The 19,744-nt window shown below is 50.1% G+C and overlaps 1 protein-coding gene across 1 annotated transcript in view; it reads left to right on the forward strand.

Annotated features, from left to right (window-relative positions):
* Positions 1–19,744, forward strand: part of LOC139924279 (piezo-type mechanosensitive ion channel component 2-like) — an 87,341-nt gene that overhangs the window by 27,482 nt on the left and 40,115 nt on the right. The window contains exons 13-28 of the mRNA XM_078282277.1: positions 88–278; positions 659–816; positions 3,187–3,363; positions 3,964–4,077; positions 5,739–5,939; positions 6,033–6,237; positions 8,372–8,473; positions 9,923–10,100; positions 10,504–10,590; positions 10,692–10,848; positions 11,178–11,274; positions 11,429–11,594; positions 13,263–13,352; positions 18,500–18,592; positions 18,777–18,841; positions 19,105–19,220. Coding sequence (XP_078138403.1) covers positions 88–278; positions 659–816; positions 3,187–3,363; positions 3,964–4,077; positions 5,739–5,939; positions 6,033–6,237; positions 8,372–8,473; positions 9,923–10,100; positions 10,504–10,590; positions 10,692–10,848; positions 11,178–11,274; positions 11,429–11,594; positions 13,263–13,352; positions 18,500–18,592; positions 18,777–18,841; positions 19,105–19,220 — 2,197 coding nt within the window. The remainder of the gene's footprint in view (positions 1–87; positions 279–658; positions 817–3,186; positions 3,364–3,963; positions 4,078–5,738; positions 5,940–6,032; positions 6,238–8,371; positions 8,474–9,922; positions 10,101–10,503; positions 10,591–10,691; positions 10,849–11,177; positions 11,275–11,428; positions 11,595–13,262; positions 13,353–18,499; positions 18,593–18,776; positions 18,842–19,104; positions 19,221–19,744) is intronic.

The following is a 19,744-nucleotide window of genomic DNA, read 5'->3' on the forward strand; positions in this document are numbered from 1 at the left end:
TCTCTCTCTGTGTCTCTCTGTGTCTCTCTGTGTCTCTCTCTCTCTCTCATATATATACTGTATGTCTCTCTCCCTCTCTCTCTCCAGGTTAGTCCATTCTGAAGGCAGTCTGGTCGACCTCTCGTTGGTCGGCGCTCTTCCTCTCCCTAAGGAGGAAGAGAGGAGAGAGGAGGAGAGAGAAGAGGAGAGGGAGGAGGAGAAGTGGACAGAGAAGGATGAGGAAGAGGAGGAGTACCCCTGTATGTTTGACAGGGAAACCCTGTCTGACCAGATGGCAGGTAAACAGACTAACATAGTAATACTGTACTGCAAAGTACATACATGTAGTTAGAAGCCATTTAGCTTATTAAAATTTCCCTCTCCTCTCCTCTCCTCTCCTCCTCTCCTCTCCTCTCCTCCTCCCCTCCTCTCCTCTTCTCCCCTCCTCTCCTCCTCTCCTCTCCTCCTCTCCTCCCCTCCTCTCCTCTCCTCTCCTCCCCTCCTCTCCTCCTCTCCTCTCCTCTCCTCCTCTCCTCTCCTCCTCTCCTCTCCTCTCCTCCTCTCCTCTTCTCCTCCTCTCCTCCTCTCCTCTCCTCCCCTCCTCTCCTCTCCTCCCCTCCTCTCCTCCTCTCCCCTCCTCCCCTCCTCCCCTCCTCTCCTCCTCTCCTCCTCTCCTCAGCCCTGGTCTCCTGGAGGTTGGTGGTGGACCGTCTCTCTGTCTTGTTCCTGCGCCTCCTCCTGTCCCTTCAGTCTCTCCAGCGCCTCCTCTGGTGGCTCCTGGAACTTCACATCGTTAAGATCGTCTCCTCCTACATCATGTGGGTCTGTGTTAAAGAGGTACAACCTGTTTCCTTCTTTAAGCTTTTACTGTGCGGGATGCTGGGCCTCAGATGTGAACCTTTATCATAATAACTGTATTTATAGAGCGGAGCACTTTTCCAAAATACTGCTGACAAAATAGTGAACAGAACAACATACTCAGAAAATATTATAACCAATTATAATATTATAACAGTAATAAAAATGTTAAGATAAAATATACAGGTAATAAATCACAAGAGCAGTGACAAAATAAACAGATAATAAAATTACAAAATAAAATGAAAAGAGAAAGTTATCTCTGGATGAAGAAAAAGCCTTTGACAGGTCGGAGCAGGAGTTCCTAATCAATACTTCATCTGCTGGTTGTGGGGAAAAAGTAATTAGATAAGAGTTTAGATCAGATGAAACTTTATTGTGCAGAATATAAATACACTGAACAAAAATATAAACGCAACATTTTTGGTTTTGCTCCCATTTTTCATGAGTTGAAATAAAAGATCTAAGACTTTTTCTATGCACACAAAAGGCTTATTTCTCTCAAATTTTGTTCACAAATTTGTTTAAATCCATGTTAGTGAGCACTTCTCCTTTGCCAAGATAATCCATCCACCTGACAGGTGTGGCATATCAAGATGCTGATTAAACAGCATGATTATTGCACAGGTGTGCCTTGGGCCGGTCACAATAAAAGGCCACTCTAAAATGTGCAGTTTTATCTGGAAAAAAGACATTTATTAGGCACTGAACTATGGATCTCACATGACTCGGGCTACAGATTTGCATTTTTTGAAACCCGGTCAGTATCTGATGTGAGCACCATTTGCCTCATGCAGTGCGACACATCTCCTTCACACAGAGTTGATCAGGTTGATTGTGGCCTGTGGAGTGTCGGTCCGCTCCTCTTCAGTAGCTGTGAGAAGTTGCTGGATATCGGCAGGAAGTGGAACTCGCTGTCGTACACGCCGATCCAGAGCGTCCCAAACATGCTCAGTGGGTGACATGTCTGGTGATCGTTGCAACACGGGGCCGTGCATCATCATGCTGCAACATGAGCTCTGGTGGACGTTCCTGCAGTCAGCATGCCGACTGCACGCTCCCTCAAAACAACATCTGAGGCGTTGTGTCGTGTGATAAAACTGCACATTTTAGAGTGGCCTCTTATTGTGAGCAGCCCAAGGCACACCTGTGCAATAATCATGCTGTTTAATCAGCATGTTGATATGCCACACCTGTCAGGTGGATGGATTATCTTGTGCTCACTAACACGGATTTAAACAAATTTGTGAACAAAATTTGAGAGAAATAAGCCTTTTGTGTGCAGAGAAAAGTCTTAGATCTTTTATTTCAACTCGTGAAAAATGGGAACAAAACCAAAAGTGTTGCGTTTATATTTTTGTTCAGTAAAAGTATAAAATAAGAATAGTGAATAATAAGTGTAATAATAAGAGTAATAAGTAATAAGAGTAGTAAATGAAGTGTTAAATATAACTGGCAACACTGTAACAGAGTAAAATATAAAGATGAAAATCCTGAAACAGTATGGACGACATTAAGATGACAGCAGCAGAACTTACTGACGACAAAGTGAAATAAGTGAAATAAGTGAAATAAGTGAAATAAGTGAAATAAGTGAAATAAGGTTCAGCTGCAGATCTGTTATTGATTATTGAAAGTTTATTGCTGTCCTGAACATATGATGTTGCTGTAGGCTGATGAGACATGAGATATGTTTAATTAATTAAGATGTGTGATTAAAGAACATCCACCCTGTCTGTCTCTCTGCCGGTCTGTCTCTCTGCCGGTCTGTCTCTCTGCCTGTCTGCCTGTCTGTCTCTCTGCCTGTCTGCCTGTCTGTCTCTCTGCCGGTCTGTCTCTGTGCCGGTCTGTCTCTGTGCCGGTCTGTCTCTCTGCCTGTCTGTCTCTCTGCCGGTCTGTCTCTCTGCCTGTCTGCCGGTCTGCCGGTCTGTCTCTCTGCCGGTCTGTCTCTCTGCCGGTCTGTCTCTCTGCCTGTCTGCCTGTCTGTCTCTCTGCCTGTCTGCCTGTCTGTCTCTCTGCCGGTCTGTCTCTCTACCTGTCTGCCGGTCTGTCTCTCTGCCGGTCTGCCTGTCTGCCGGTCTGTCTCTCTGCCGGTCTGCCTGTCTGTCTCTCTGCCTGTCTGTCTCTCTGCCGGTCTGTCTCTCTGCCTGTCTGCCGGTCTGTCTCTCTGCCGGTCTGCCTGTCTGTCTCTCTGCCGGTCTGTCTCTCTGCCTGTCTGCCGGTCTGTCTCTCTGCTGGTCTGCCTGTCTGTCTCTCTGCCTGTCTGCCGGTCTGTCTCTCTGCCGGTCTGCCTGTCTGTCTCTCTGCCGGTCTGCCTGTCTGTCTCTCTGCCGGTCTGTCTCTCTGCAGGTGTGTGTGTTCAACCTGGTGTTTGTGGTGTGTGTGGGCGTGGCGCTGCCCTGCAGGGCGTGGCGCCCCCTGCTGGCAGCGGTGTGTACAGTCTGGACCTGTGTGGTGACGGTGTGTAAGATGCTGTACCAGCTGAACGCCGTCCAGCCGCACCGATACGCATCCAACTGCTCCATGGTAGGGTGTGTGTGTATGTGTGTATGTGTGTGTGTGTGTGTGTGTGTGTGTGTGTGTGTGTGTGTGTGTGTGTGTGTGTGTGTGTGTGTGTGTAGTTAACCAGGCCGGTTGGTTAGTGATGGTTAACTAGCATCACTGCTGTCATGTCAGTCCAGACTCTGCTGCTGAAGGAACGTTTCAACCCTTCAGTCCCAAGTCTGTCTGTCTGTCTGACCTGTCTGTCTGTCTGTCTGACCTGTCTGTCTGTCTGTCTGACCTGTCTGTCTGTCTGGTCTGTCTGTCTGTCTGTCTGTCTGACCTGTCTGTCTGTCTGACCTGTCTGTCCTGTCTGTCTGACCTGTCTGTCTGTCTGGTCTGTCCTGTCTGTCTGACCTGTCTGTCTGACCTGGTCTGTCTGTCTGACCTGTCTGTCTGTCTGGTCTGTCTGTCTGTCTGACCTGTCTGTCTGTCTGGTCTGTCTGTCCTGTCTGTCTGTCTGTCTGACCTGTCTGTCTGTCTGGTCTGTCTGTCCTGTCTGTCTGTCTGTCTGACCTGTCTGTCTGTCTGGTCTGTCTGTCCTGTCTGTCTGTCTGTCTGACCTGTCTGTCTGTCTGTCTGTAGCCAGGTAATTCCAGTTCTGACCTGTCTGGGTCTGTTCTGTACTCTGGACCAGTTGACCCCGCCCAGTGGGTGGGGCTTCACAAGACTGACGGCAAACTACTGGACTACCTGAGGGTGAGACCCCCCCCCCCTCCCCCCAACACACACACACACACACACACACACACACACACATCTAGAACACTAGACTAACAATGCTACTGGTCACAGTATCTAATCCAGAATACAGGAATCCATCATGTAGAGAGGAAGAAGGCCGGGCCTCGGTCTGAACCCTGAGGGACTCCACTGCTGGTCTCTGCAGACCAAGACCATGAATCACCTTTTAAAGTGTGTTGGCAGGGCGTGTTAACAGGGCGTGTTAGCAGGGTGTGTCGTGTTAGCACGGCATGTTAGCAGGGCGTGTTAACAGGGCGTGTTAGCAGGGTGTGTCGTGTTAGCAGGGCGTGTTAGCAGGGTGTGTTAACAGGGCGTGTTAGCAGGCGTGTCGTGTTAGCAGGGTGTGTTAGCAGGCATGTTATGTTAGCAGGGCGTGTTAGCAGGGCATGTTAGCAGGCGTGTCGTGTTAGCAGGGCGTGTTAGCAGGCGTGTCGTGTTAGCAGGGCGTGTTAGCAGGGCGTGTTGTGTTAGCAGGGCGTGTTAGCAGGGCGTGTCGTGTTAGCAGGGCGTGTTAGCAGGGTGTGTTAACAGGGCGTGTTAGCAGGCGTGTCATGTTAGCAGGGCGTGTTAGCAGGCGTGTTATGTTAGCAGGGCGTGTTAGCAGGGTGTGTCATGTTAGCAGGGCGTGTTAGCAGGGCATGTTAGCAGGCGTGTCGTGTTAGCAGGGCGTTTCGTGTTAGCAGGGCGAGTTAGCAGGGCGTGTCGCGTTAGCAGGGCGTGTCGTGTTAGCAGGGCATGTTAGCAGGCGTGTCGTGTTAGCAGGGCGTGTTAGCAGGGCGTGTCGTGTTAGCAGGGCGTGTTAGCAGGGTGTGTCGTGTTAGCAGGGCGTGTTAGCAGGGTGTGTTAACAGGGCGTGTTAGCAGGCGTGTCGTGTTAGCAGGGCGTGTTAGCAGGCGTGTTATGTTAGCAGGGCGTGTTAGCAGGGTGTGTCATGTTAGCAGGGCGTGTTAGCAGGGCATGTTAGCAGGCGTGTCGTGTTAGCAGGGCGTGTCGTGTTAGCAGGGCATGTTAGCAGGGCGTGTCATGTTAGCAGGGCATGTTAGCAGGCGTTTCGTGTTAGCAGGGCGTGTTAGCAGGTGTGTCGTGTTAGCAGGGCATGTTAGCAGGCGTGTCGTGTTAGCAGGGCGTGTTAGCAGGGCATGTTAGCAGGGCGTGTTAGCAGGCGTGGCGTGTTAGCAGGCGTGGCGTGTTAGCAGGCCGTGTTAGCAGGGCGTGTCGTGTTAGCATGGCGTGTTAGCAGGGTGTGTTAGCACGGCATGTTAGCAGGGTGCGTTAGCAGGGCGTGTCGTGTTAGCAGGGCGTGTTAGCAGGGCGTGTTAGCAGGCGTGTCATGTTAGCAGGCCTTGTTAGCAGGGCGTGTCGTGTTAGCACGGCGTGTTAGCAGGCTGTGTTAGCACGGCATGTTAGCAGGGTGTGTTAGCAGGGCGTGTCGTGTTAGCAGGGCGTGTTAGCATGGCATGTTAGCAGGGTGTGTTAGCAGGGCGTGTCGTGTTAGCAGGGCATGTTAAATTTGGTCACAAACAGTGCTGCTAGCCTCTTCTATAGGGTCATGCTGTGTTAGCCATTCCCATAGTTATAAATGATGATTGTAGCATTGTGCTAACCTGTCTCCACAGTATAACCTGGTGATGCTAGCACTGCTAGCTTTTGAGGTGACTGTTTACAGACACCAGGAACTCTACCGTCTCCGTGGCAACATAGTCCCACCCCCCACCAGAACCTTGTTCCATGACATCACAAGGCAACACCTTGACGACGGGTTGCTAAGCTGTGCCAAGTACTTTGTGAACTATTTCTTCTATAAGTTTGGACTGGAGGTGAGACACACACACACACACAGACACACACAGACATACACACACACACACACACACAGAAAGTCTAAAGCAGAAATCCTCTCCGCTCCTCAGACCTGCTTCCTGTTGGCCATCAATGTGATTGGTCAGCGGATGGATCTGTTCGCTGTAGGCCACGCCTTCGGCCTCATCGCCGTCCTATCACGTCGCAGCAGGAAGCGGATCGCTCTAATGTGGCCCAAGTACTGCTACTTCCTGTCAGGACTGTTGTGTTTCCAGTATCTGCTGTGTGTTGGCTTCCCTGCTGCTGCATGTAGAGGTAGACACACACACACACACACACACACACACCTAGCAGATTGTGTTATAGCCATTTCACTGACTCTCTTCATGCTGTGGTTTCACGTTCTGTTTGTCCATCTGCTCTACTCTACTCTGTTCTATATTCTATTCTTTTCTTCTATATTTTTTCTTTTTCTTCTATATGTTACTATAATCTGATTTGATCTAATCAATATAATCTAATATAATCTAATCTGAACTAATCTGATTTGATGTAATCTGATTTGATCTAATCTGATTTGATCTAATCTGATTTGATCTAATCTGAACTAATCTGATGTGATCTAATCTAATCTGATTTGATGTAATCTGATCTAATCTGATTTGATGTAATATGATTTGATGTAATCTGATCTAATCTGATTTGATGTAATCTAATCTGAACTAATCTGATCTAATCTGATTTGATGTAATCTAATCTAATCTAATCTGAACTAATCTAATCTAATATGTTTTGATCTGATGTAATCTTATCTAATCTGATCTAACCTAGTCTAGTCTAGTCTAATCTGATCTGATCTGATAGATCTGGCTGGTCACATGTTAATGTCGACGTCATCATAGAGTTCTGTAGCAGAGTTTTGTAGAACCCAGATTTAAACAGCTGGTTCCACGTGGTTCCACTCATTAAACAAAGACAAAACATTGGTAATGAAGCACAGAGAGATGACATTCTGCCTCATGTTGACTTCCTATCCCTGAAGGCCGAGGATCATGTCAGAAATCTTTTTCATCATTTTTGACAGTGATCTTTGTTTTAAGAACCATATCAGTAACGTGTGCAAAACGGCCTTTTATCATTTACGGCATATTTCTAAGGTCCGTGACACACTTTCCACTGCTGACTGTGAAAAACTAACCAGGCTAGACTACTGTAATTCCCTCCTATCTGGATTACCCAAGAACTCAGTTACTACTCCTCAAAGAGTTCAGAATGCCGCTGCCAGAATAACAACACGCACTAGACTGAGAGACTGAGAGACCACATTACACCCGTCCTTAAATCTCTTCATCCAATAGCAGTATGCTGACCATCCCTAAAATTAGGCTTAAGAGTGGTGAGTCAGCATTTAGCTACCTTGGACCTACACTGTGGAACTCCCTCCCAGATAAGTTAAGAGCCACTGATACACTCAGCACTTTCAAGAAGCATCTTAAAACACATATTTTTACCATTGCTTTTAATTAGGTGGTGGTAAATTGGTTTACATGTATTTAGTGTTTTTTTTCTTTTACTTCTGTGTATTTAAATTGTATCCTTTGTTGTCCTTTTTACTATTGTTTTTATTGTTTTACTCCTTTTATTTCTTTGTTTTTATGCCTTTTTATTCTGTGAAGCACTTTGTAAACAGTCTTGTTAAAAGGTGCTATACAAATAAAGTTATTATTATTATTATTATTCAGTCGATCTGAGGATTAGCAGCTGATCTGAATCTGCCTGCTGATTGGCTGTAGCTGGACAGCAGGCTCAATAACCAGCTGTAACACTGAGGAGTGTTTCTGCCCCCGAACCTGAATAACCAGCCGTAACACTGAGGAGTGTCGCTGCCCCCGAACCTGAATAACCAGCCGTAACACTGAGGAGTGTCGCTGCCCCCGAACCTGAATAACCAGCCGTAACACTGAGGAGTGTCGCTGCCCCCGAACCTGAATAACCAGCCGTAACACTGAGGAGTGTCGCTGCCCCCGAACCTGAATACCATCCGTAACACTGAGGAGTGTCGCTGCCCCCGAACCTGAATAACCAGCCGTAACACTGAGGAGTGTCGCTGCCCCCGAACCTGAATAACCAGCCGTAACACTGAGGAGTGTCGCTGCCCCCGAACCTGAATAACCAGCCGTAACACTGAGGAGTGTCGCTGCCCCCGAACCTGAATAACCAGCCGTAACACTGAGGAGTGTCGCTGCACGACACCAAAACTCTGAGTGTGTTTCTGCATCCATGTTGAGTTAGACAGTTTTCAATAGAAAACAGTCCATCAGCACTGGTTTATGATCTGGTTTATGATCTGGTTTATGATCTGGTTTATGATCTGGTTTACCTGAGACCTGTGTATGTGTGCGTGTGTGTGTGTGTGTGCATGCGTGTGTGTGTGTGTGTGTGTGTGCAGACTACCCCTGGAGGTTTCCGTCCTCCAACATGGACTCCAACATGGTGAAGTGGCTCTTCCTCCCCGATCACCTGACCCCCCCCAACCCACTCTTCCTCCTCTGTAAGATCATCATCATCATCATCATCATCATCATCATCATCATCAATATTACAACTATTAGACTGTCTCTATTATAATTACCATATAAATATCAATTCATTGTGAAATCCTCTCCTCTCCTCTCCTCACCCCTCCTCCCCTCCTCTCCTCTCCTCTCCTCTCTCCTCCTCTCCTCTCCTCTTCTCACCCCTCCTCCTCTCCCCTCCTCTCCTCTCCTCTCCTCTCTCCTCCTCTCCTCTCCTCTCCTCTCCTCTCCCCTCCTCTCCTCTCCTCCTCTCCTCTCCTCTCCTCTCCTCACCCCTCCTCCTCTCCTCTCCTCTCCTCCTCTCCTCTCCTCTCCTCACCCCTCCTCCTCTCCCCTCCTCCCCTCCTCCCCTCCTCTCCTCCTCTCCCCTCCTCTCCTCTCCTCTCCTCTCTCCTCCTCTCCTCTCCTCTTCTCACCCCTCCTCCTCTCCCCTCCTCTCCTCTCCTCTCCTCTCTCCTCCTCTCCTCTCCTCTCCTCTCCCCTCCTCTCCTCTCCTCCTCTCCTCTCCTCTCCTCTCCTCACCCCTCCTCCTCTCCTCTCCTCTCCTCCTCTCCTCTCCTCTCCTCACCCCTCCTCCTCTCCCCTCCTCTCCTCTCCTCTCTCCTCCTCTCCTCTCCTCTCCTCCTCTCCCCTCCTCTCCTCCTCTCCTCTCCTCTCCTCACCCCTCCTCCTCTCCTCTCCTCTCCTCACCCCTCCTCTCCTCTCCTCCTCTCCTCTCCTCTCCTCACCCCTCCTCCTCTCCCCTCCTCTCCTCCTCTCCTCTCCTCTCCTCTCCTCACCCCTCCTCCTCTCCTCTCCTCTCCTCCTCTCCTCTCCTCTCCTCACCCCTCCTCCTCTCCCCTCCTCTCCTCTCCTCTCCTCTCCTCTCCTCACCCCTCCTCCTCTCCCCTCCTCCCCTCCTCTCCTCCTCTCCTCTCCTCTCCTCACCCCTCCTCCTCTCCCCTCCTCTCCTCTCCTCTCTCCTCCTCTCCTCTCCTCTCCTCCTCTCCCCTCCTCTCCTCCTCTCCTCTCCTCACCCCTCCTCCTCTCCTCTCCTCTCCTCACCCCTCCTCTCCTCTCCTCCTCTCCTCTCCTCTCCTCACCCCTCCTCCTCTCCCCTCCTCTCCTCCTCTCCTCTCCTCTCCTCTCCTCACCCCTCCTCCTCTCCTCTCCTCTCCTCACCCCTCCTCTCCTCTCCTCCTCTCCTCTCCTCTCCTCTCCTCACCCCTCCTCCTCTCCCCTCCTCTCCTCTCCTCTCCTCTCTCCTCCTCTCCTCTCCTCTCCTCCTCTCCTCTCCTCTCCTCTCCTCACCCCTCCTCTCCTCTCCTCCTCTCCTCTCCCCTCCTCTCCTCCTCTCCTCTCCTCTCCTCACCCCTCCTCCTCTCCCCTCCTCTCCTCTCCTCCTCTCCTCTCCCCTCCTCTCCTCCTCTCCTCTCCTCCCCTAGATGACTTCATGCTCCTCCTCGGCTCCTCCTTGCAGCTCCAGGTGTTTGAGGAGGAGCTTCAGTTGTCGGTTCAGATCCTGGCAGGAGACAACAGTGAGCTGGACGGAGATGATGGACAGGCTTCTGACCCAATCAGACAGCTCCGATTAAACACCGCCCCCGACTTCATACTGTGCAGGTAAACTCCGCCCAACCTGTCTGTCTACCTGTCTGTCTACCAGTCTGTTTACCTGTCTGTCTGTTTACCTGTCTGTCTGTCTGCCTGTTTACCTGTTTTACTGTCTGTCTGTCTGTCTGTTTACCTGTTTTACTGTCTGTCTGTCTGCCTGTCTGTCTGTTTACCTGTCTTACTGTCTGTTTACCTGTTTACCTGTCTGCCTGTCTGTCTGTCTGTCTACCTGTCTTACTGTCTGTCTACCTGTCTGTCTGTCTGTCTGTTTACCTGTTTTACTGTCTGTCTGTTTACCTGTCTGCCTGTCTGTCTGTTTACCTGTCTTACTGTCTGTTTGTCTGTCTGTCTGTCTGTCTGTCTACCTGTCTTACTGTCTGTTTACCTGTCTGTCTGCCTGTCTGTCTTCCAGGTCCTACCTCGACATGCTGAAGGTGATCATGTTCAGCTACATGTTTTGGTTCGTCCTGACCATCATCTTCATCACCGGGACGACCAGGTATCAACACACACGTTAAAGGAAGACTTGACCTAAAAGTGTACAATAATAATACTAGTAATAATAATAACAGTGGTAATAGTAATAATAATGTGTTTCAGGATCAGCATCTTCTGTATGGGTTACCTGGTGGCGTGTTTCTACTTCCTGTTGGTGGGCGGAGACTTGCTGCTGAAGCCAATCAAATCCATCCTGGTCTATTGGGACTGTCTGATTGGCTACAATGTCTTTGTGATCACAATGAAAAATATTCTGTCGGTATGTCACACAAACACACACACACACACACACACACACAGAGGTACTCCGGTACTGTAGATTCGTACCAGAATTCCCTCTGCCTGCTGTCCATCATCATCATCATCATCATCATCATCATCATCATCATCATCATCATGTTTACAGTTTAGAAGATGTGGGTTGACTGACATGGAGACCAGTGACATGATGGGACAGTCTGTGTTGGACAGTCTGGGACATTTTGGGTTGGATAGTCTGGGACAGTCTGGTTTGGATAGTATGGGACACTAATCCTCTGTCTGTCTGTCTGTCTACCTGTCTGTCTGTCTACCTGTCTGTGTCTCCAGATCCTGGCCTGTGGTTTCATTAAGTCCTTGGTGTTGAATCACTGCTGGTTGATCCAACTCTTCAGCCTGGCCTGTACTATTAAAGGATACACTAAACGTATGGGAACTATCTGTCTATCTGTCTATCTGTCTATCTGTCTATCTGTCTATCTATATCTTACTGTTGTTGATTGTTTATTATTGTTGTAGTTGTCTACTGTTTATCTTTGTTTATAGTTTATAATTTGTTTATTCTTTGTTGTTTACTCCAGCGGAGCAGCAGAGCAGTAAACAGTGTGAGTTGCCTAGCGACGAGGCAGGGATAATATGGGATGGCGTCTGTTTCTGCTTCCTGTTGCTACAGCGACGAGTTTTCAGGAGTCAGTACTTCCTGTATGTAGTGTTGGACCTGCGCAACACACAACTACTGGCTTCCAGGTACACACACACACACACACACACACACACACACTACCTCCACAACACACAACTACTGGCTTCCAGGTACACACACACACACACACACACACACACACACACACTACCTCCACAATATACAACTACTGGCCTCCAGGTTCACACAGTGTGACAGTCTGTGTTTCTTCATTCCATTTCTGTGGAGTCTGGATCTATCTATCTATCTATCTATCTATCTATCTATCTATCTATCTATCTATCTATCTATCTCTCTCTCTTCCTTCTAGCTGTTTATCCAGGTCAAGTTCTCTGAAGCGAAGCAGCAGCTTCCTCCAGCTCCTCCCAGGCATGCTGGGAAATGTAGTCCCTCCAGCGTCCCTCCAGTCCTGGTTCTACCTGAGGTCTCCTCCCAGTCGGTCAAGCCCAGTACACCTCCAAACGTGGGGGGGGGGGGGTTCTTATCTGGAGGTGTGAACCTCCTCAGCTGGCTCGATACCGCTGAGCTGCTAGAGGAGATGAGGAACATCTCAGCTTGTACCTCATTCAGTCATTCAGTCATTCAGTCATTCAGTCATTCAGTCATTCAGTCATTCAGTCATTCAGTCAGTCTCTCCCCAAACTTCTGAATGAAGATCGACACGTAAAAGTTTTCTTTGGCTCAGCTCTCTCTCCTCCTCGGTCTGATCTCAGCTAACCTGCAGTCGGTCTCATGATCCTTCTTCCCCTCACTGCTGAATCAGACGGAGACCTGAACTCAGGAAAGCTTTTTCATCAGAGAACCATGAGCTCAGACTTGATGCTCCTCCAGTTCCCATCAGAGATCAGTGTGATGGAGCCAGAAGGATGACATCATCCTCAAACAGCACAGATCCTCCGTGATGTCACTGAACTGGACTCTCTCCAGACCGGCCGTTCCTTGACCTGCTGTCCATGAAGATACAAACAGGAGAGACCAGCAGCATCTTGTTGGAGTCTTGAAGCAGCAACGGCACAAAGCAGCTGTGAGTGAACGGGCTGAGCGGCTCCGTGCTGCCACGGCGCCTCCTGAGTGTCCTGCGGGAGGCGCTGTGGCTCCGTGCTGCCACGGCGCCTCCTGAGTGTCCTGCGGGAGGCGCTGTGGCTCCGTGCTGCCACGGCGCCTCCTGAGTGTCCTGCGGGAGGCGCTGTGGCTCCGTGCTGCCACGGCGCCTCCTGCAGGACACTCAGGAAGGTCGGAGTCTGTTCTGTCCTTCTACCTTCTGATAATACCCAGAAGAGAACAGCCTGGACGATGTCTTCCCCTCCTGAAGGTTTTCCAGAACCTCTTTGAGGCCTGAAGCTCCTCCTCCATCTCCTCTCCAAACTCCTCCTCCACCCAGGGCTTCACTGCTGGTTCCTCTCTGCTGGAGATGGACATTTATGAACCTCCATCTTGGTGTCTGTTTTGGACAATCTATGTCTATAGATTATAACAACACTCATGTTCAGATCACAGTCCGTCTAGCAGTGTTTTTATCTGGCTGAGGTTAAGTCTGTTGTTAAGTTTTTCTTGACTTGATAAAAGTGATCTGGATCCTTTTTTAATTTTATGAATCACTGGTGATGTCATCAAGTGTCCACAACTGTAGAAACATTTGAATCCTGTGCTGTCATGTGAAGAAGTTGGTTCAAATAAAGTATTTCAAGTGTGTGTGTGTGTGTGTGTTGCAGGGGGGCGGAGCTCTTCGAGGCGTCCACAGTGAAAGCTGTCAGAGCGAGACTGGAGGTGGAGAAGAACTCCATGGACCTGCTGAAGAGACAGTACGATACACACACACACACACACACACTATACACATTCACACACAACAACACACACACACACACTAAGTTCACATTTTGTCTGCAGTGTAGAATCTTCTGTTTTTTTCTCAGCTTGGGTCAGTAGAGCCTGAGGGAGGCAGCGAGTCCTCACTTCACCAGGTGGACCGACACTGTCCCTCTTTCACACCTCTCTATCCTCTTTGAATTCCATGCTGCTTCTGTATCTATCAAGCTCCACATTGTGGTCTACTGACCTCGGTCAGCTGGGTGACTTCCTTCATGAGATGGATGTCCTCCTCTCCTTCTTTCCTGAGGATGGACCTCCACTCCTTTCCTGAGGATGGACCTCCTCTCCTTCTTTCCTGAGGATGGACCTCCTCTCCTTCTTTCCTGAAGATGGACCTTCACTCCTTCTTTCCTGAGGATGGACCTTCACTCCTTCTTTCCTGAGGATGGACCTCCACTCCTTTCCTGAGGATGGACCTCCACTCCTTCTTTCCTGAGGATGGACCTCCTCTCCTTCTTTCCTGAGGATGGACCTCCTCTCCTTCTTTCCTGAGGATGGACCTCCTCTCCTTCTTTCCTGAGGATGGACCTCCTCTCATTCTTCTGGGCGACTTCAACATCCAGCCGGAGAAACTGCAATCTCTGTCCTTCCTTAACTTTTTCTCTTCCTTTGACCTCTCCCTCTCTCAATCTCCTCGACTCACGAGGCAGGAACCTGCTGGACCTGATCTACACCAGATCCTGCTGGACCTGATCTACACCAGATCCTGCTGGACCTGATCTACACCAGCTGGCACCTGCAACCTCACTGTCACCCCTCTTCCTGTATCTGACCATCACTTTATAACCTTCTCCCTTCCCATCTCACCCCACCTCCCATCTCACCCCCCACCTCCATCACCCCCACCTCCCATCTCACCCCCCACCTCCCATCTCACCCCCACCTCCATCTCACCCCCACCTCCCATCTCACCCCCCCACCTCCCATCTCACCCCCACCTCCCATCTCACCCCCCACCTCCCATCTCACCCCCACCTCCCATCTCACCCCCCACCTCCCATCTCACCCCCCACCTCCCATCTCACCCCCCACCTCCCATCTCACCCCCCACCCTCCCCATCTCACCCCCACCCTCCCATCTCACCCCCCACCTCCCATCTCACCCCCACCTCCCATCTCACCCCCACCTCCCATCTCACCCCCACCTCCCATTCTCACCTCCCACTCACTCTGTCACCACTTATTTTATTTTATTTTTTTATTTAACCTTTATTTAACCAGGTCGGTCCCGTTGAGATACAAAGACTTCTTTTTCCAGGGAAGCCTGGCCAAGATCGCAGCATGAAAGAGAGAAAAGTTGCAACATTAAAACAAACATTAAGACACAAAACATGCAATAAAATAAAAACAGTTACAGCGTCACCACCGCTCATCCTGAAGACTCTCTCACCTTCCTCACTCTCTTCCTGTCCACTGAGGAGCCTCCACTGCTCTCTCCTCCACTACTCTCTCTCCTCCACTACTCTCTCTCTTCCACTACTCTCTCCTCCACTACTCTCTCTCCTCCTCTACTTTCTCTCCTCCACTACTCCTCTCTCTTCCACTACTCTCTCTCTTCCACTACTCTCTCTCCTCCTCTACTCTCTCTCCTCCTCCACTACTCTCTCTCCTCCTCTCCTCTCTCTCCTCTCCTCCACTACTCTCTCTCCTCCTCTACTCTCTCTCCTCTCCTCCACTACTCTCTCCTCCTCTCTCTCCTCCACTACTCCTCCTCTCTCTCTCCTCTCCTCCACTACTCTCTCTCCTCTCTCTCTACTCTCTCCTCTCTCTTCCACTACTCTCTCTCCTCCTCTACTCTCTCTCCTCCTCCTCTCTCTCCTCCACTACTCTCTCTCCTCTCTCTCCTCCACTACTCTCTCCTCCACTACTCTCTCCTCTCTCCTCCACTACTCTCTCCTCCACTACTCTCTCCTCTCTCTCCTCCACTACTCTCTCCTCCACTACTCTCTCTCTCTCTCCTCCTCTCTCTCTCTCCTCTCCTCCACTACTCTCTCCTCCACTACTCTCTCTCCTCCTCTACTCTCTCTCCTCCACTACCTCCTCTCCTCTCTCTCCTCCTACTCTCTCTCCTCTCCTCCTCACTCCTCTCCTCCTACTCTCTCTCCTCCTCTACTCTCTCTCCTCTCACTACTCTCTCTCCTCCTCTACTCTCTCCTCTCTCTCCACTACTCTCTCTCCTCCTCTACTCTCTCTCCTCTCCTCCACTACTCTCTCTCCTCCACTCTCTCTCCTCTCTCTCCTCCACTACTCTCTCTCCTCACTCTACTCTCTCTCCTCTCCTCCACTACTCTCTCTCCTCCACTACTCTCTCTCCTCCACTACTCTCTCCTCCTCTACTCTCTCCTCTCCTCCACTACTCTCTCTCCTCCACTACTCTCTCTCCTCTCTCTCCTCACTACTCTCTACTCTCTCCTCTCCTCCACTACTCTCTCTCCTCTCCTCTCCACTACTCTCTCTCCTCCTCTACTCTCTCTCCTCCTCTACTCTCTCTCTCCTCTCCTCCACTACTCTCTCTCCTCCACTACTCTCTCTCCTCTCTCTCCTCCTCTACTCTCTCTCCTCTCCTCCACTACTCTCTCCTCCTCTACTCTCTCTCCTCCTCTACTCTCTCCTCTCTCTCCTACACTACTCTCTCTCCTCCTCTCCTCTCTCTCCTCTCTCTCCTCCACTACTCTCTCTCCTCTCTCTCCTATACTACTCTCACTCCTCCTCTACTCTCTCTCCTCTACTACTCTCTCTCCCCTCTCCTCCACTACTCTCTCTCCTCCACTACTCTCTCTCCTCCTCTACTCTCTCCTCTCTCTCCTCCACTACTCTCTCTTCACTCTCTCCTCCACTACTCTCTCTCCTCCTCTACTCTCTCCTCTTTCTCCTCTACTCTCTCCTCTCTCTCCTCTCCTCTCTCTCCTCCACTACTCTCTCTCCTCCTCTCTCCTCCACTACTCTCTCTCCTCTCTCTCCTCTACTCTCTCTCCTCTCTCTCCTCCACTACTCTCTCTCCTCCACTACTCTCTCTCCTCCTCTACTCTCTCTCCTCTCTCTGCTCCACTACTCTCTCTCCTCCACTACTCTCTCTCTCCTCCTCTACTCTCTCTCCTCCTCTACTCTCTCTCCTCCTCTACTCTCTCTCCTCTCTCTGCTCCACTACTCTCTCTCCTCCACTACTCTCTCTCCTCCACTACTCTCTCTCCTCCACTACTCTCTCTCCTCCTCTACTCTCTCTCCTCTCCTCCACTACTCTCTCTCCTCCACTACTCTCTCTACTCTCTCTCCTCCACTACTCTCTCTCCTCCTCTACTCTCTCTCCTCCTCTACTCTCTCTCCTCTCCTCCACTACTCTCTCTCCTCCACTACTCTCTCTCCTCTCTCTCCTCCACTACTCTCTCCTCCACTACTCTCCTCCTCCACTACTCTCTCTCTCTCTCCTCCACTACTCTCTCTCCTCCACTACTCTCTCTCCTCTCTCCTCCTCTACTCTCTCTCCTCTCCTCCACTACTCTCTCTCCTCCACTACTCTCTCTCCTCTCTCTCCTCCACTACTCTCACTCCTCCTCTACTCTCTCTCCTCCACTACTCTCTCTCCTCTCCTCCACTACTCTCTCTCCTCCTCTACTCTCTCTCCTCCTCACCTCTCTCTCTCTCCTCTCCTCCACTACTCTCTCTCCTCACTACTCTCTCTCCTCCTCTACTCTCTCTCCTCTCTCTCCTCCACTACTCTCACTCCTCCTCTACTCTCTCTCCTCCACTACTCTCTCTCCTCCTCTACTCTCTCTCCTCTGCTCCACTACTCTCTCTCCTCCACTACTCTCTCTCCTCCTCTACTCTCTCTCCTCTCTCTCCTCCACTACTCTCTCTCCTCCACTACTCTCTCTCCTCCACTACTCTCTCTCCTCTCTCTCCTCCACTACTCTCTCTCCTCCTCTACTCTCTCTCCTCCACTACTCTCTCTCCTCCACTACTCTCTCTCCTCTCTCTCCTCCACTACTCTCTCTACTCTCTCCTCTCCTCCACTACTCTCTCTCCTCTCCTCCACTACTCTCTCTCCTCCTCTACTCTCTCTCCTCCTCTACTCTCTCTCTCCTCTCCTCCACTACTCTCTCTCCTCCACTACTCTCTCTCCTCTCTCTCCTCCTCTACTCTCTCTCCTCTCCTCCACTACTCTCTCCTCCTCTACTCTCTCTCCTCCTCTACTCTCTCCTCTCTCTCCTACACTACTCTCTCTCCTCCTCTCCTCTCTCTCCTCCACTACTCTCTCTCCTCTCTCTCCTATACTACTCTCACTCCTCCTCTACTCTCTCTCCTCTACTACTCTCTCTCCCCTCTCTCCTCCACTACTCTCTCTCCTCCACTACTCTCTCTCCTCCTCTACTCTCTCCTCTCTCTCCTCCACTACTCTCTCTTCACTCTCTCCTCCACTACTCTCTCTCCTCCTCTACTCTCTCCTCTTTCTCCTCTACTCTCTCCTCTCTCTCCTCTCCTCTCTCTCCTCCACTACTCTCTCTCCTCTCTCTCCTCCACTACTCTCTCTCCTCTCTCTCCTCTACTCTCTCTCCTCTCTCTCCTCCACTACTCTCTCTCCTCCACTACTCTCTCTCCTCCACTACTCTCTCTCCTCTCTCTCCTCCACTACTCTCTCTCCTCTTTTTGGACTCTTCTCATCCCTGGCGCCACAATGGTGGAACAAGCTCCGCCCCCTTCTGTCAGAACGGTCGAATCACTGCCCATCTTTCGGCGGAGACTAAAGACACATCTCTTCAGGTTACACCTGGACCCTTCTTCAACTAACCTTCCTTCTTACCCTTCTTTAAACTTAAAAAATAAATAAATAAATAAAAATAAAAATTCAACAAATACTACTTATTCCTATTAAAAGGCTTAGCTGATGAAGACTGTGATGCACAGTTGGTTTCACTACTGTTGACAAAATGTACTATTGTAAGTCGCTTTGGACAAAAGCGTCTGCTGAATGACATCATGTGATGTGATGTAATGTGATGTAATGTAATGTGATGTGATGTGATGTACTGTAATGTAATGTAATGTAATGTGATGTAATGTTACTGTGTGTTTTCATCAGGATGGAGAGAATTAAATCTCGACAGCAGAAGTTCCGCAGAGGAAAAGAGAGACTGCTGAGTTTGACCCAAGACAGCTTCCATACTGATGGTCTGTCTGTCTGCCTGCCTGTCTGTCTGTCTGCCTGTCTGTCTGCCTGCCTGTCTGTCTGCCTGCCTGTCTGTCTGCCTGTCTGTCTGTCTGTCTGTCTAGTCCATATTGTTGCCATGGCAATGCTTTGAACATGTAGCTGTCAATCAGAATTGGAGAGTCACATGTGCGTTTGTGTGGGTGTGTAGGTCAGGAGAACAGGAGGGGCGGACCCAGAAGGAGTGGTGGAGACCCTGGGTAAACCACGCCTCCAGTGAGTCACATGACATCTGACATCATCACCACAGTTGATCCAACTGCTTTTACAAAACACATTCAAAGTTATTGTTAACTACGCAGGCACACACACACACACACACACACACACACACACACGCTCCGTCGCACCACTAAAAACAACTGACTGGACTCAAATGAATCACATGATTCACTGTTGACAGTTTTCACATCAAATGAAATTGTCTGTCTGCCTGTCTGTCTTACTGCCTGTCTGTCTTACTGCCTGTCTCCCTCCAGTGGTGAGGAGTGGTAACTACTACCTGTTTGAGACGGACAGTGAGGAAGAGGAGGAGGAGATGAAGGAGGAAGAGGAGAAGAAGGAGGAGGAGCTTCCTGAGAAGTCAGCCTTCCAGGTGAGATCACACAGTCCCATTTCCTTGGAAACAGTATTGTTGCCGGGTAACCATCGGTGGTGTGTTAGGAAAAGAGAAAAAGAAGCATGACATATCTGGAAGAATCAGAACAGATCAGAGCGGGGAAACCCAAACCTGCAGTGATGTTTGCTGACTCCTGGTGGCTCTGAGCGACTGGAGGAGGAGGAACATGAGTCAGAGTGATTCTGTTCACACCGTCTGTCATGGAGCAGCTGTAGGAGCATCTGGTGGCTCTGAGCGACTGGAGGAGGAGGAACATGAGTCAGAGTGATTCTGTTCACACCGTCTGTCATGGAGCAGCTGTAGGAGCATCTGGTGGCTCTGAGTGACTGGAGGAGGAGGAACATGAGTCAGAGTGATTCTGTTCACAGAGCAGCTGTAGGAGCATCTGGGGGCGATGATGCATCAAACTGGGCAGAGCCAAACCCTCGTCTGACCTCTGTCTCTGAAGGAGATCCTTGTGTATTGTAGGATTTGTTGAGGATATCAGTTTGTCAAGTGAT

This window comes from Centroberyx gerrardi, unplaced genomic scaffold (assembly GCF_048128805.1).
Source record: "Centroberyx gerrardi isolate f3 unplaced genomic scaffold, fCenGer3.hap1.cur.20231027 Scaffold_59, whole genome shotgun sequence".
Lineage (NCBI taxonomy): Eukaryota > Metazoa > Chordata > Actinopteri > Beryciformes > Berycidae > Centroberyx > Centroberyx gerrardi.